Below are 14000 nucleotides of genomic sequence, written 5' to 3' on the forward strand. Positions count from 1 at the left end.
ATTTTCGCTGGCAGAGTTCTCGGGCTGCCTCAGGTGCTCCCGACACAAGTGGCATAGAGCTGGCCAGACCCACCCTGACCATGCCCACCCCCCACCCCCAAGGACAAACACAACCCTGATGCGGCCCTCAATGAAACTGAATTTGACACCCCTGAATTAAAGTATGGAAAAGAATATTGCTTCTGGAATTCTTCTTAAAAACAGCTGTGCTCTAGATCACATGCTTGGAAGGAGGAGAGAGATTAAAAAGGGGAAGTCAGCAATTTTTCGCTTTTTTTTTTAAAAAAAAAGGTAATTATGTATAGCTAAGCATAGTACATGACCTATTTTTTCTCTCGTAACAATCCTTGAAGTTGTTGTGCAGGAAAGCAACTGAGCCAACATTATGAATGAGTTTCTGTGGTTGAGGGAGAACTAGAACCTGGTCTGCCACCTCCCTGCCCAACACTTAAAGCCAGTGCATCTCAATCTTCATAACTTTAAGGTATCTGGACTTTAACTCCCAGAATGCCCCAGTCAGTCATGCTGGCTGCAGCATTCTGGGAACTGTAGTTCATCCACTTATTTTAAAGTTGCCAACATTGGGAAACACTGGTTTCAATTGATAACATTAACACATTTCTCTATAATACCTTCTAAGTCTCTAACCAATGGCTTCTTCCATAAGGATCTTTGCAGGATTATTTTCCAGTCTCCAGGCTAACCCTTTAAAAAAAAAATCAAGGGCTTTTAAATAATTTCTTTCCAAAGACCCATTAATTTCAAAAAAATTGAGAAATCCTGGCTGGCAAAATTCCTTCTGCTGGCTTGGATTATGGAATCAAGAAAAGCCCTTGGTAGTTCTGTTTCTTTGACAGATACTGCTTCTCTCTTCTCTTTCTACAATTACTTACTGAAACTGAAGTACACATTGCCTTTCTATTGGGAAGTCAGCTTGAATTGGCCTCCATGTAACCACCCCTGCTGTTGACACATGTAAAACATAGTCCTAGCTCTGGTTTGTGTGCAGATGTTCCACTACAAGCATCAGCATCATGGGGTGACCAGCTCTGCCCTTTAGAGCATTATTCAGAATCCAGTTCAGATCTCTGTATGAAAATGACATACATTATTTGCCCTCATAAAGAAGGAAGTCATCCTTTCCTTCTGCAACTTAACCCTCTTAAAATGTACCTGTCCACAAGTACTAGAGATGTGGGGCAGAGAGGAGTAATCCTACTAGTCCTAAGAGACCCATCTTCTGTTTAAATGGGATTCTGCCTTAGAAGGTTCCCAGCTCTAGCCACTTCTAAACTGAAGCCCAATTTTTTTAAATCACTAACTCCAGCAGAAGCCTACATGAAAACAGTCCAAGGTTTACCTCACTAGATCAGAATAGGTAACAAATTGTGGGAAATTACTACTTCTAGATATCACTCCTAAATTATAGATGAATCTGTCAAATATCTCGCAATAGCCTCAAACTACCCTTTTTAAGTCCTTTCAGATTGCTTCAAATGCTGAGTACAGTGGAGACAATTTACCTTCATCACATTAAAGCAGAATCTTATTTTCACCCGTAGGCAAGAGAGAACTTCTGATAGAATCCAGAGGCTTTGGATGGCATTTGTTCAGCTCTGGAAACATACTTTGAATTTCTAGAAATCTGTCTTTCACGGAAGAAAACAGGAATATCATGAGAAGTTAGATCTCTGTGCTCAGGCGCCTGGGATTTTTCCAAGGCCTGCTTGACCGTTTAACTACCAAGGGGACATACAATCTTTTGAAGCAGGCCATTTTCTTTCATAGCAGGTGTGCCACTTCAGCCTCAAGCACTGGAACAAAAGAAGCTGTTTTGAAAGAGGTATTTAGCAGCTAAGCCTGCAAGTTTTGAAAGGGTTAGATAGGCAGGCGTTCTAAGTGGGACTGGGATATGAGTAAATGCTGATAAGCATTGATGAAGGAGGGAAGGATTCTATACTACAGAAAATATCTGATTTTATCAGCTCAGAATTCAAAAGAAAGAATGACTGCAATGTAAGATAAGATTTTTGCTGTATTTTCTTCCTGTATTTCTCTTGTCTAAAGAGCAGCCACATATTATATATCTCTTTCTGAGCAGAACTTATCCTTCATTTCAAATTTAATTGTTATTTATGCATTTATAAGATTTATGCCCCACCCTTTCATGATAAAGCAGGGTACACCTAGATACCTGTTAGCTAAGGTGACTGAAACAACTTTTTTGGCTCGTTTGGGGCTACTAGTCCATGATCTCTCAGACTGGTCTATTTCTGCAATGTTTTAGCCAGAGATTATCCAATCTATAAATTATCCAATCTATAGATGGGTATACAGGTAGTCCTTAACTAAGAACCATTCATTTAGTGGCAATCTGAAGTTACAATGGCACTGAAAAAAGTGACTTATGAACATTTTCACATTTCCAACCGTTGCAACATCCCCATAGTCACATGAACAAAATTCAGACTGACTCGTGTTTATGACAGTTGCATTGTCCCAGGGTCCTGGGACAATTCTTACAAGCAAACTCAATGGGGAAGCCAGATTCACTCAACAGCCGTGCTACTAAGTTAACAATGGCAATGACTCACTTAACAGCTGCTGCAAGAAAGGTCATAAAAGGGAGCAAAACCCAACAACTGTCTTGCTTAGCCACAAAAAATTGGGGCTCACTTGTGGTCGTAAGCTGACAACTATCTGTATTCATTACCTTTCCACTGTGATTGCAAACATTTCAAAATGCCATTTTACACGAAAGAAGAACCAAGTTTTTTTTTTCAATGTCTTCATCTGTTTTAAAATAAAACCTCTGAAGGAATGGCATAGTAAACTGTTTAGTAAACTGTTTAGAGAGTTTGTAGTGCCTTTATTTTAAACTCCTGAACCGTATGTTTTTATACCAGTTTACTATTCCATTTGAAGTGTTCGCATTTAAACAGATGAACTTAAATCAGATGGTTTCTGGTGCATTTATACAAGTGTTTCTGTATATCTTTTCCTGAAGAAGACAGTCATAGGCATACAACCAGGTGTGGGATGTTGTCAGTATAACAACTGGTTCGCTGCCCGTGCATGAACAGCAATTCAAAAATCCTTACCTGCTATGTTAATTTGGGGGAGCAACATAGCTGAAGAGCAGCAATCTGCTCTTCTGCACTGATCAGCTGAGACGATAAAGGTCAGTACAGTGTAGGGGCAGGTGGGCAGGCCCACATGATCATCAGAGAGAACTGGTTCGCTCCCAGCTGATCTTCAGAGATAGGGGTTCACTTGTACAAGTCCGAACTGGCAGAATCCCACCAATTTTTTTACTACTAGTTCTGTGGGCGTGGCTTGGTGGGCATGGCTTGGTAGGCATGGCTTGGCTTGGTGGGTCTGGCTTGGTGGGCATGGCAAAGGAAGGATACTGTAAAATCTCCATTCCCACCCCACTCCTTGGGGAAGGTTACTGCAAAATCCCCATTCCCTCCCCATGCCACTAACCTGCTTTCCAGCTCCGTTCTCCTATGCAGGGCAACAAAAGAAGAGCCAGCTGATCAGCTGGTACTTGGAAGGCAGAGAATAGATGGGGGCAGGGCCAGTCAGAGGTGGTATTTGCCAGTTCTCTGAACTATTCAAAATTTCCACTTCCGGTTCTCCAGAACTGGTCAGAATCTGATGAATACCACCTCTGATCCCACCCCTGGATACAACTGATGTTACAGACACCTCCAGACTAGACATCTGTAATACAGAGCAGTACATGTAGGCAACACCTAGAAGTATCTAAAAGTTTCAATTAGGAAGATCCTGAATTAAAGATTTTCCAAAAAAACAAACAAATAGAAGTCCCGTGCAATCCCTAGCTACCCCTGCCTGACTACCTGGAGTTGGCAATTCCCACTAAAAACTTTCTTAGAATTTTTTTTCTGTAGCCAATATATTTGGCACATGGGGACATGCTTACAAGCATGCACATGAATATGCAAGTCATCATGACCTTTAACCTTGAAGAATCGCACAGCAGACATATTGAATATTGAAACAATTAGCCACAATACCTCCCATATACCAAAGGAGCTTTTCAAAGGGCAACTGGACTTCCTTGGTTTTGTCCCTTAAAAACATTTTGCTTCTCATCCAAGAAGTTTCTTCAGCTTCTTGGTTGTCTTTTGAAAAGCACCTTTATGACAAAGATGAGCTGGATGATTGAGAATCTCCATAGGCAGTACCATTTCTGGCATTCCTTACCTATATTAATACCTGTTTAGCTTACTCAAATAGTACAGAAGATATTTCTATAATACCTGTAGCAAAGTCAATCTGACAAATAGTGTTTTTTTTTCCCAAGAGAGTTCTAATAAGTTTAGAACAGATGCTAAATGCATCTACATTTGCTTTCAAGCAATGGCATTTTGAATACTGTCCAGAGTCACTTTATTGGAGTAGCATATAAATTTATTAAATGAATAAACAAGTTTATCTTTCCATTCCACTTCAACTAAATATTTTTATTCATTCCATGAGCAAACAACTGAACATTCAATCAGATATAAATATGGCGGGGAAAAGTCTGATTCCTCTTATTGCAAAATTAAATGTACTTGCAACAGTTCCATTATTGAAACCCATACCTTCCTCTTCTCTATATAAAGTAAATCTGGACATTTAATATTTTGAACCAAGGAGATATTATGGATCAAAAGTATTTCTGCTGTTGTAAGCTCTTTGTCTACGTTTTATTCCTTAGTCAATCTCTAATTCTGGAAGAAAACTCAGATGGAAGTTTCTGAGGAGGTAAAATAGGAACTATAATAAGAGTTTTAACATTCCTCCATTCACACTTAAAAAAAAAAACAGATCAGGAATGGACAAATTTTTGAGGGTCAGGGACTGTGCTTAACAATTTTGGGATGCTTTGGGATAACAGTTGATGGGATATAGATTTTCTGTATTAGTAGAAGTAATAGTAACAGTATCTGTATTAGTATTAGCATTATTTGGGGGAACGGTTTGGGAGAGGTTTTTCTGTTGTCATCCGTTTGTTCTCCCTTAATACATATATTAATTAATATAGAATTGCCTATTGAGTAGATAGCCTTACAAATGGAATAAACAAAAAACAAACATTCTGCGACTTATGGTGGCTAGGTCTATATATTATATAAAGCCCAAATAACACTATGCTATAAATTCTGGTTTATAAACCACAATAGCTAGGTTCATACATTCACCGTAGGATAAAACAAAATTATTTAGCAGAATAGGTGAACTAACCCAACAATGATAGGTGCCTGCCTCGACTGAGAAATATTTGAACTGCAATAAGACATCAGCCAGGCACTCCATTTTTGAAAACATATTGTTAGTAAAAAGGATTAAGAGGGGTTAAACTGCTGGTACAAATGTTTTCACAAGCAATAGATTTTGTGTGTTTGCAGGCAATAACAATGTCAAAGTTCCAACTAATGAACCCAACCAAAGCAAGCACAATATACTACTCTACTGTAGTAACATATGGAGAAAGAAATAGGGAAGCACCTGATCAGTACTTGTTGCCATTAAAAACAAAAATGGAATTTATTAGGAAACTATATTGAATAGATGAAGATACACCATCATGTTCATTCTTGAACATAAATCCATTTTTGTAGTAACTGCCAGCCACCAGATCCACAAGCAGAAGGCATTTTATAGTCAGTTGTGCTGTGCCTTTTATTCATTTATTTTATCAAATTTATATGGCTATACACTTGACAAAAATGACTCTGGACAGCTTAGAACCATTTATTAAAACAACAAATGTATAAAAACAGTCATTAAAATATAAAAACTGCAAGGCCAACCACAATAATGGAGCCATTTTATAATTTCACTGGTCCCCTGGGATCCCAAGCATGTTGACAAGGAGATGGACCTAACCTCACTTTAGGAGGGGGGGGAGAGAATGTCCCATTAGGCAGGTGCCACAGCAGGGAAGGCTGACTTCTTGGGACCTGCCAAATTCCCTAGACCTAATGGAACGGGAGATATAATTAGGGAGAGGGAGTCCCTTAGATAATTCAGTCACATGCCATGAAGGGCTTTGAAGATTAAAACTAGCAACATGAATTGGACCCAGTCAGTGCTTCTCCCAGAGCTGTTCTGTCTGGAGCAGATCTAGGAACAGGTCCAACAGGTGTACAACACAAGGTTATGCAAAGGCCTCCTAACTACAACTGTCACCTGCAAGGTAGGAATTATGAGTACAGGAGGATATTTAGCACCGAAGATGGTATAGTCTTACAACTGGCATGTCCTCCATGCCACTCAGTTTTGCCAGAGTGTACCTGAAGCCTATTATCCCATTTTCAGACCCTTCCATCTTCCAGGCACTGGGCTACAATGTTCACAGCATTGCTTAATACACCAGGAGCAAAAATATATAATTATCAGCAACATAGTGATGATACCTCACCTCATAGCAATGGATGAGGTCTCCCAGTAGCCTCATATAGATGTTGCATCACTACTAACTGGAACTGACTCTGGAGAAATGAGGCGAGCACCACAAGACTGTGTTGGCCATCCCTTATCCTTGGGGGTGATTCAGAAGGATACCATGATTGATGGTATCGAAAGCAATACACTGATTTGCATTATACTGCTTTTGTCCATGTGTAGGGCTTGCTAAAACTGAAATTTACTGAGTGAATTCATATAAACTATCATATGATACAATTAAAACTGCTCATTTTTAAAACGATCTCTTAAAACAGCCATCCCTCTATAAAGGTGCTGCTTGTCAGTCATACAAATACTTTTATTCCAATGATCTACATCACCAGTCTATGCATTTTTTGTTCAATTCATCCAAGAATCTTACAACCATACCCTAAGTTAATGCACTGTGCTTGAAATGTTCCATTTGCAGCAAAGATTAAAAAGAAACCTCTAATCATCTGGTTATGGGTTCCCCAGAGTTGGGTTTATGCAAATGAAATGTAATACAAATTTAGATTCTTACCTGTTTCTCACTCATGGCATAAAGATATTGCAGATCAGGGCTCAGCACTAAATCCCGCAAAATTGGACTGCCATCATGAGCTATCACATTTTCATATTGCAAGGCTGAATGTCCAATGGGATTGGCAGGATCAACTAAGATCTGAAAGAAACAGGGAACATGTAAGAAGCATGAAAATTGGTGCAATTTTTGCAAAATTAAGATGGCTTTCATTTATTAGGTTGCAAAGACACAGTGTTCCAAGTTCTATACAAGTACAGGTAGTCCTCGTTGAATGGCACTAAGTTTACAACTGTTCAAAGTTACCATGATGCTGAAAGAGGGGAACTAATGACTTAGTTGCTGCCACTGTAGCATTCCCAGTCACATGATCACTATCAGCACTTGGCAATGTCAACTGTTTCATCATTACAATGGTTGCAGTGTCTGTAGTTACATGATTACCATTTGCAATGTTCACTGCTGACTTTTTAACAATGGGGAAGCCAGCAGGAAATTGCAAAAGGCAAACATGTGACCATGGAATGCTGCAACCATAATTTACACAACAGCAGCAAGTACAACTACCAACACAAATCAGTACAATCAAGTGATGTTGCACTTCACAACTATAGGGCTTAGTGATAGAGTTGCTAGTCCCAATTAGCATTGTTAAGCATAACATATATTTAGTCTTTACTATTTCAATTATTACTTCATAGTTTCCTATCCTACCAACTGCCTGATAATTGAAAAAGTAAGTTAATGTGAGTATCCAACAGTACCACCCCCAAGAATTGGTTTTGCTTGGCAATGGAAAATGCAGCTCTGTGAAATAGAAATAGGTATAGATTTTCCTAAAATACTTCATTTGTTTTTGCTTTTTTAACAAAAAACAAAATAAGAAAAAATAAGAATTATCAATTGCATTTGGTTAATTAATAATTTCTCTGCCTTTTCAAGAACCTTTGAGTTATCACTTTTATGTCTTTCACAATAAAAAAAACCAATTATTTCCATTTGGTTTTCATTGAAGATTTATTTGATGCATTTGTATACCACTTGCCATTATTATGAACTCTGAGTGCACTACAGTTAAAATAATAAATTTGAAAAAATGAAGCAGGCAATTACTGGATAATGTGTATTAGTATCTCTAGAGAAAGTGCCAGTAAGAGGTATGTTGAGCATTACTGACCATCACCATGTAGAAAATATAAAAATCCTTTAATTAGAGCAAGTTTTCCATTATCAATTTCTCTACGGGCTGAATTGGATGGAGGAAAAATGGTAGCTGCTTGTGAACTTCAGCCTCTCTTGTGGTAGCCTCAGAAATATTGCACATCCAACAAATAGGTTTTACCTCTCATGGATACAGATCCTTTTTCTTTTACCTGTCATTACAGCCTATCTCCTTTGCCAGAGCAATTACACATTTACCACCTTTCAGCATTTACCATCTCGTACATTTGCTGGAATCATTACTGGAATTAATCATCTTTGGGTTTTTGTTTTTTTTTAATGATGAATTATATATGCTTTGTTTTAGCCAGCTCCCCTTACCCAATGAACTTTCCAATAACCTAATAGTTGCATTGCTCTTGAAAGGTTCTCCAGCCTATCAAGAAGGTGAAGCACCTACAGTAAACCACTCAATGACACCCCTCCTAGAAGATCCTCAAAAACTTGGTTTTGTCATTTGAACTGGAGATCTCATGAAAGCACTAACATCCCATGCAAAGAAGGTGCATGAGAGCCAAGAGAATGAAGACAAATTTCATCACTATTTCGACATTACAATCAAGGCCCCGTGTATTCTATTAGAAGTTATACTTCATAAAAGGAGTGAGGGTCAATCAGCATATTTGTTCCCGACACAGCAGGGATATAGCAAATGCTCTAATCCCATTAATAATAGTGACAATAAATCTTATCCAAAAAGATTTGCTTTCACCACAGAGGAAATAACAGCATTAGAAGGCATTATAAGATCCTATTCAACTCATGATAGGGACAGAATATAACTAGGGTAATTCTCTTCATTCAGCTGCCATCAAGATGCTCATCATGCTTCTCTTTTATCTATTTGCACTGAAAGTTGTCTCTTTTTTTTCCTTTCTGCAATTAAAACTCTTAGAAGCCAACTTGTAAAACCTGAATTGTGGAGAAAATGGGGAATAACCTTAATCCTGAAATCTGGATTCAGTCGTCTTTTGGCCCTACAATCTATCTAGACCAGGGGTCTTCAAACCTGGCAGCTTTAAGACTTGCGGACTTCAACTCTCAGAATTCCTCCTCCTGTCATGTTAGCTCAGGAATTCTGGGAGTTGAAGTCCACAAGTCTTAAAGCTGCCAAATTTGAAGACCCTTGATCTAGACAAAGATAATGTACAGGTAGTCTTCGACTTACAACAGTTCGCTTAATGACCATTTGAAGTTACAACAGCACTGAAAAACTTATGACTGTTTTTCATACTTACAACCATTGCAGTATCCCCATTTTCACATGCTTAAAATTGCTTGGCAACTGGTTCATATTTATGATGGTTGCAGTATCTCAGATCACGCGATCACCTTTTGCAACCTTCTGACAAGCAAAATCAATAGGGAAGCCAGATTCACTTCACAGCCTTGTTACCAACTTACCAACTGCAATGATTCACTTAACTGGAGCAAGAAAGGTCATAAAATAGGGCAAAACTCACATTGACAAATGTCTCAGTTAACAAAAGACATTTTGGGCTCAATTGTGGTCATAGGTCAAGAATTGTCTATACTAATTCCAATGACCATTTAAACTATATACAGTCCCAAAATTGGTGGCATGAATAAACATTCAGAATGGATGGTCATTTGAAGATTATCACAATGGTGTGGACGTAGCTCCACTCATTCACCTACTAGAATCTGGGGTCACATAATAAAGTTGAAAGTTGAAAAGTTCAGAACAGACAAAAGAAAGCATTACTTTGTACAATGAACAATTTTGCTTCCCCAAGATCTCTATTCATTTGTAGGGGTTTTAAAAGAGAACAAAACAGATTCATAGTGGATGTGGTCCATAATGGCTACTTATCAAAATGCTTTTATGCTTCCCCAATCAGATACAAAATGCTCTTTTATGCAATCTATTGGAAGTATAAGCAGGAGGGTACTACTATGATCATGCTCCCTTTGTGGATTTCCCTCTATGGTTAGCAATTGTGAGAAATATAACCTACAACTAGACACGCCTTGCATTTTGATTCGTGTTGTTTTATATACTTACATTCAATTCCCTATGAACTGCAGCAATACCTGGTCAACAAATCTAAGTGACTTTGAGCGGAATGTTGGACTAAGAAAGCATTTCATGACAAAGGAGTAACTGATACCCTTTGTGCAACAGTAAATAATTGGACTGATTCACTGGCCTATCCATTATTTTTGCAACTCCAGCCAAAGTACTGCCCCTCCCACTCCAATAAAGCCCCACAAAATGGTTTGCAGCCTCATTCCTAGGCTGCAATAAATAGACTCCCTCCGTCCATTTGCATAGTTTCCAATCAGGCAAAGGAAGTGAGGCTTAGAAGGCAGGATCCTGGCGTGTGGCTGATTAGCATGGAAATATATGCGGCTCACAAACAAACCAGGGCCTGCTTAATTAGAGCAGAGCCTTTGATTCACTGCCAACATCCAGCACATACATACCAGCCCGGGATTATTTTTAGTCAGTTTTACAAAACAAATGTATTTGATTAAGAGAGACGCCCCAGAGTGAAAGAAGATAGATCAGCAGCAGCAGAGATATAGACAGGCTGGTCCCCTACAGCGAACAGGGCTTGGGCTCATTGTGAAGGTGTCCAGGAATGCAGGTGTGATTGCAAGAAGCCTTTACACACAGCCTGACAGCTGCTCAGCTAATACGTAGCAAGTCCTGGAATGTGTGTCGGCAGCTGCCAATTCCTCATCCCAACATGTTCCCTAAAATTGCTAGTCTGAAACTTCCCTCATTCCATAGCTGGATCTGATGACCATATCTCCCCCCTATCTCTCTGCCCCTCTCCCATACTCTACATTCCCTTTTAAGTTCTTGGCTGCCAACTTATCCTCCCACCCACCCACCTACCCATTCGTTCTTTCTTGCTTCGGCTTATCATTGCAATCCATTTAGCTCATTCCAATCCGTTTAACATCAGGCTAAATGGAAAATATGCGAGGCAGGCATACCTTCTTTTTTCACCAGACATACTGTATGGTGAAAAATACTGTTAGAAGTCAAAACTGGGGGCCCTCCCATTTCTGCTGTATGTTCTAAGATATTGAAACAATGAAAGAAAATTATGATCCAGTTTCACATACCAAAATAAAGGCAGGGATAAGCTGTTTTAAACACATCCTTTCATTAATCTTACAGGCTGGGCTTTTTTTCCTGTTTAGCAAATATAGGTCATTACTAAAAACTGTTAACCAACTAATGGGTAATTATTTCTCCCTGAATACTTTAACGCTTTACCAACAGGCCAGTATTTTAAAGTTAATACAATATCTGCATTAGTAATCAACATTGGATATACTGAGATTTTCTCCTGTTCAAAGTCATTTGTGTTAGAAATTCCATCCATCAATAAAATAAAATTAAAAAAAATAAATAAATTAAAAATAGACAATTTAATTAAAGCCACCCAAAAGATCTATCAATTCCTAATTCTTAAAGCTAAGTCAAAGATAAAGTCTTACAAATTAATCAGTGGAATAGCTTGCCTTCCAGAGTTGTGGGTGTTCCCCCACTGGAGATTTTCACAAATAGACTAGACAACCATTCGATTGGGATGGCCTTGAGCAGGGGCTGGACTAGAAGACCTCCTAGATCCCTTCTAGGGTTGTTGTTTTTTTTCAAATTTCTTTAAAACAGACCTGCATCTCATTGTCATTAAAATATGCAAAGGGCTTATGATTTCAGCACAAAGTGTGGCAAGTCTTCGGATATATTTGCTTGAAAATATTCAAGTTCCAAGCTTAACCAAACCCCAAGGAAAATGTTATCCCTCAATCACAGGATATCAAAGCAACCAGACTATTTCTCAGCTGATGTCCTACGCATATAAAGCCACCAAAGGGAGACAGTACTTCTAAGAGCTTTCCTCCATCCAATGAAAACCACTAGTATAACATAACAAAATAGGACCAATTTTCAAAAACTATAGTTTGACAAGTAGTGAACTCAAATATCATTGATATCCATGGATTCATGGCTGGCAGGGAGCTTAATACCATTTCGTTCATGCCACAGCCTAATTCTCACTAATTTCAATGGATAAGGAATTCAGTGTAACTCTGAAAGTTGCAAACTGCCATTTAATCCAGTGTTTAATTGGAAAAAAAGCACCTTCTTTCTTATGCTGAGAGAGATGAAAAAATCTCTCTGTGAGTGAGAGAGGGAGGCTGTGTAAAAAATAAACACTTCCTGTTCCATGTGACTGTAATTACTGGGTTTGTCAACTTCAGGAATTAACTGAGAAGCATCCCATGGACATTTTAAGCATGGTAACAGTTTCCCGTAGGCTGAATTCCTATGACAAATACACCCTTTTCAGTCCTTTTAAGGGCCATATTCATCATTCAATCAATATATTCCTATTCTAGTTTTAAAAATCAATTGGTGGTAAATAAAAGCAATTCTAGTAGTAACTTTTCACTATCAGTGGCAATTCTACGATTTATATCAATCTACTGTTTATGTGACATGATCCTATGAAAAAAAAAAATAGAGCACCAAATGGGAAAACATTAATTCAATTGTCGCTGCTTCATTGAGGCAGGCATCAGAGACAGCAGGATACAATAAATAGTGTGTAATATTTGCACTAAGAGATCTGAGGAGGCATGAAGGCAGTTGAGGAGACCTTAATTTAGGCACTTTCTCAATCTAATCTTTCTCAGAGGGCAGCTAAGGAGACACAGTGAGATAATCCTACACGTGCCACACTAAACTCCATTAGGGAGGATAGTATGAAAGTATTTGGCTTGAGCTAGCTTAACATCACAGAAATAGATTATAACCTTTTTTAAGGGAAGAAAAAGACATCTCAGCGGCTTATGCTATCATCAAAACACAAGTTAATAGTATTCACGCCTCAATGAACACAATTGGATTTCTTTCAGGATATGTTCTCAACTTAACAACAATATGTTTAGTGACCGTTCCAACTTCCAACGCTGTTGAAAAAAGTTATTTATGACCTGTCACTGCACTTATGACTGTAGCAACATCCCCACAGTTACGGTGAAAATTTGAGGGCTTGGCAACTGGCATGTATTTGCATGGTGACAGCATCCCAGATTCATTAAGATCACCATTCGTGACCTTCCCAGCCAGCTTCCAACAAGCAAAGCCAATGGGGGAAACCAGAGCACAGCTATGTGATTCATTTAACAATCGGGGAGTAAACTTGGGTGGAACTTAACATCCACCCTGCTAAGCAACAGAAATTCTGGACCCAATTGTGGTTGTAAGTCAAGGACTACTTATACATGCCATTTGTCTTGTATGTAATGTATATTTTATGAATGCTGAAATGGTTGCAAAAGAGGCAGTTACAACTATGTTCTTCAGATGTATTGAGGCTACAATTCCCAGAATTCTTAGCATCTGCCTACCATCTCTGGACTATGCAATTTGAAAAGGCTATAAAGTTTGATTATGCCATGGAATTAAATCCATACTTCTGCCTACCTATACAATCTTTGGCTACACTCCAATGTAAGAGAATTACATTACTGAAGATCTTGAAGCATATATTCAAAAACTATTAGCCACCACTCCGAGAGTCAAACCTCTTCTCAAGAAACTAAAAGTAGCAACTGTGCTGTCAAAGAATATATTTTCCTGCAGCATCTTCGATTGTTTAGAGACCCAAATGAATGAGAAAGATCCTGCTCTGAATATTTAGTTTCACTCTGTTCCAAATAATTATTTTCATGTGAAGTTTGTGACAGCCCAGATCCTTGGAAGTTGAAGAAAACAAAGAGGCAAAAGAAACAGCATCCAATA

General features: G+C 38.6%; 1 protein-coding gene across 7 annotated transcripts in view; it reads right to left on the reverse strand.

Annotated features, from left to right (window-relative positions):
* The window catches only part of PLXNA1 (plexin A1), a 391291-nt gene that overhangs the window by 185197 nt on the left and 192094 nt on the right, over positions 1-14000 (reverse strand). For all 7 annotated transcript variants that reach the window (XM_087923772.1, XM_087923767.1, XM_026723218.2 and 4 more), the window contains one exon: positions 6989-7129. In XM_087923772.1, coding sequence (XP_087779898.1) covers positions 6989-7129 — 141 coding nt within the window. The remainder of the gene's footprint in view (positions 1-6988; positions 7130-14000) is intronic.

The sequence above is a fragment of the Pseudonaja textilis genome, chromosome 2, assembly GCF_049901715.1.
Source record: "Pseudonaja textilis isolate UNSWEBS1 chromosome 2, rPseTex1.2, whole genome shotgun sequence".
Classification (NCBI taxonomy): domain Eukaryota; kingdom Metazoa; phylum Chordata; class Lepidosauria; order Squamata; family Elapidae; genus Pseudonaja; species Pseudonaja textilis.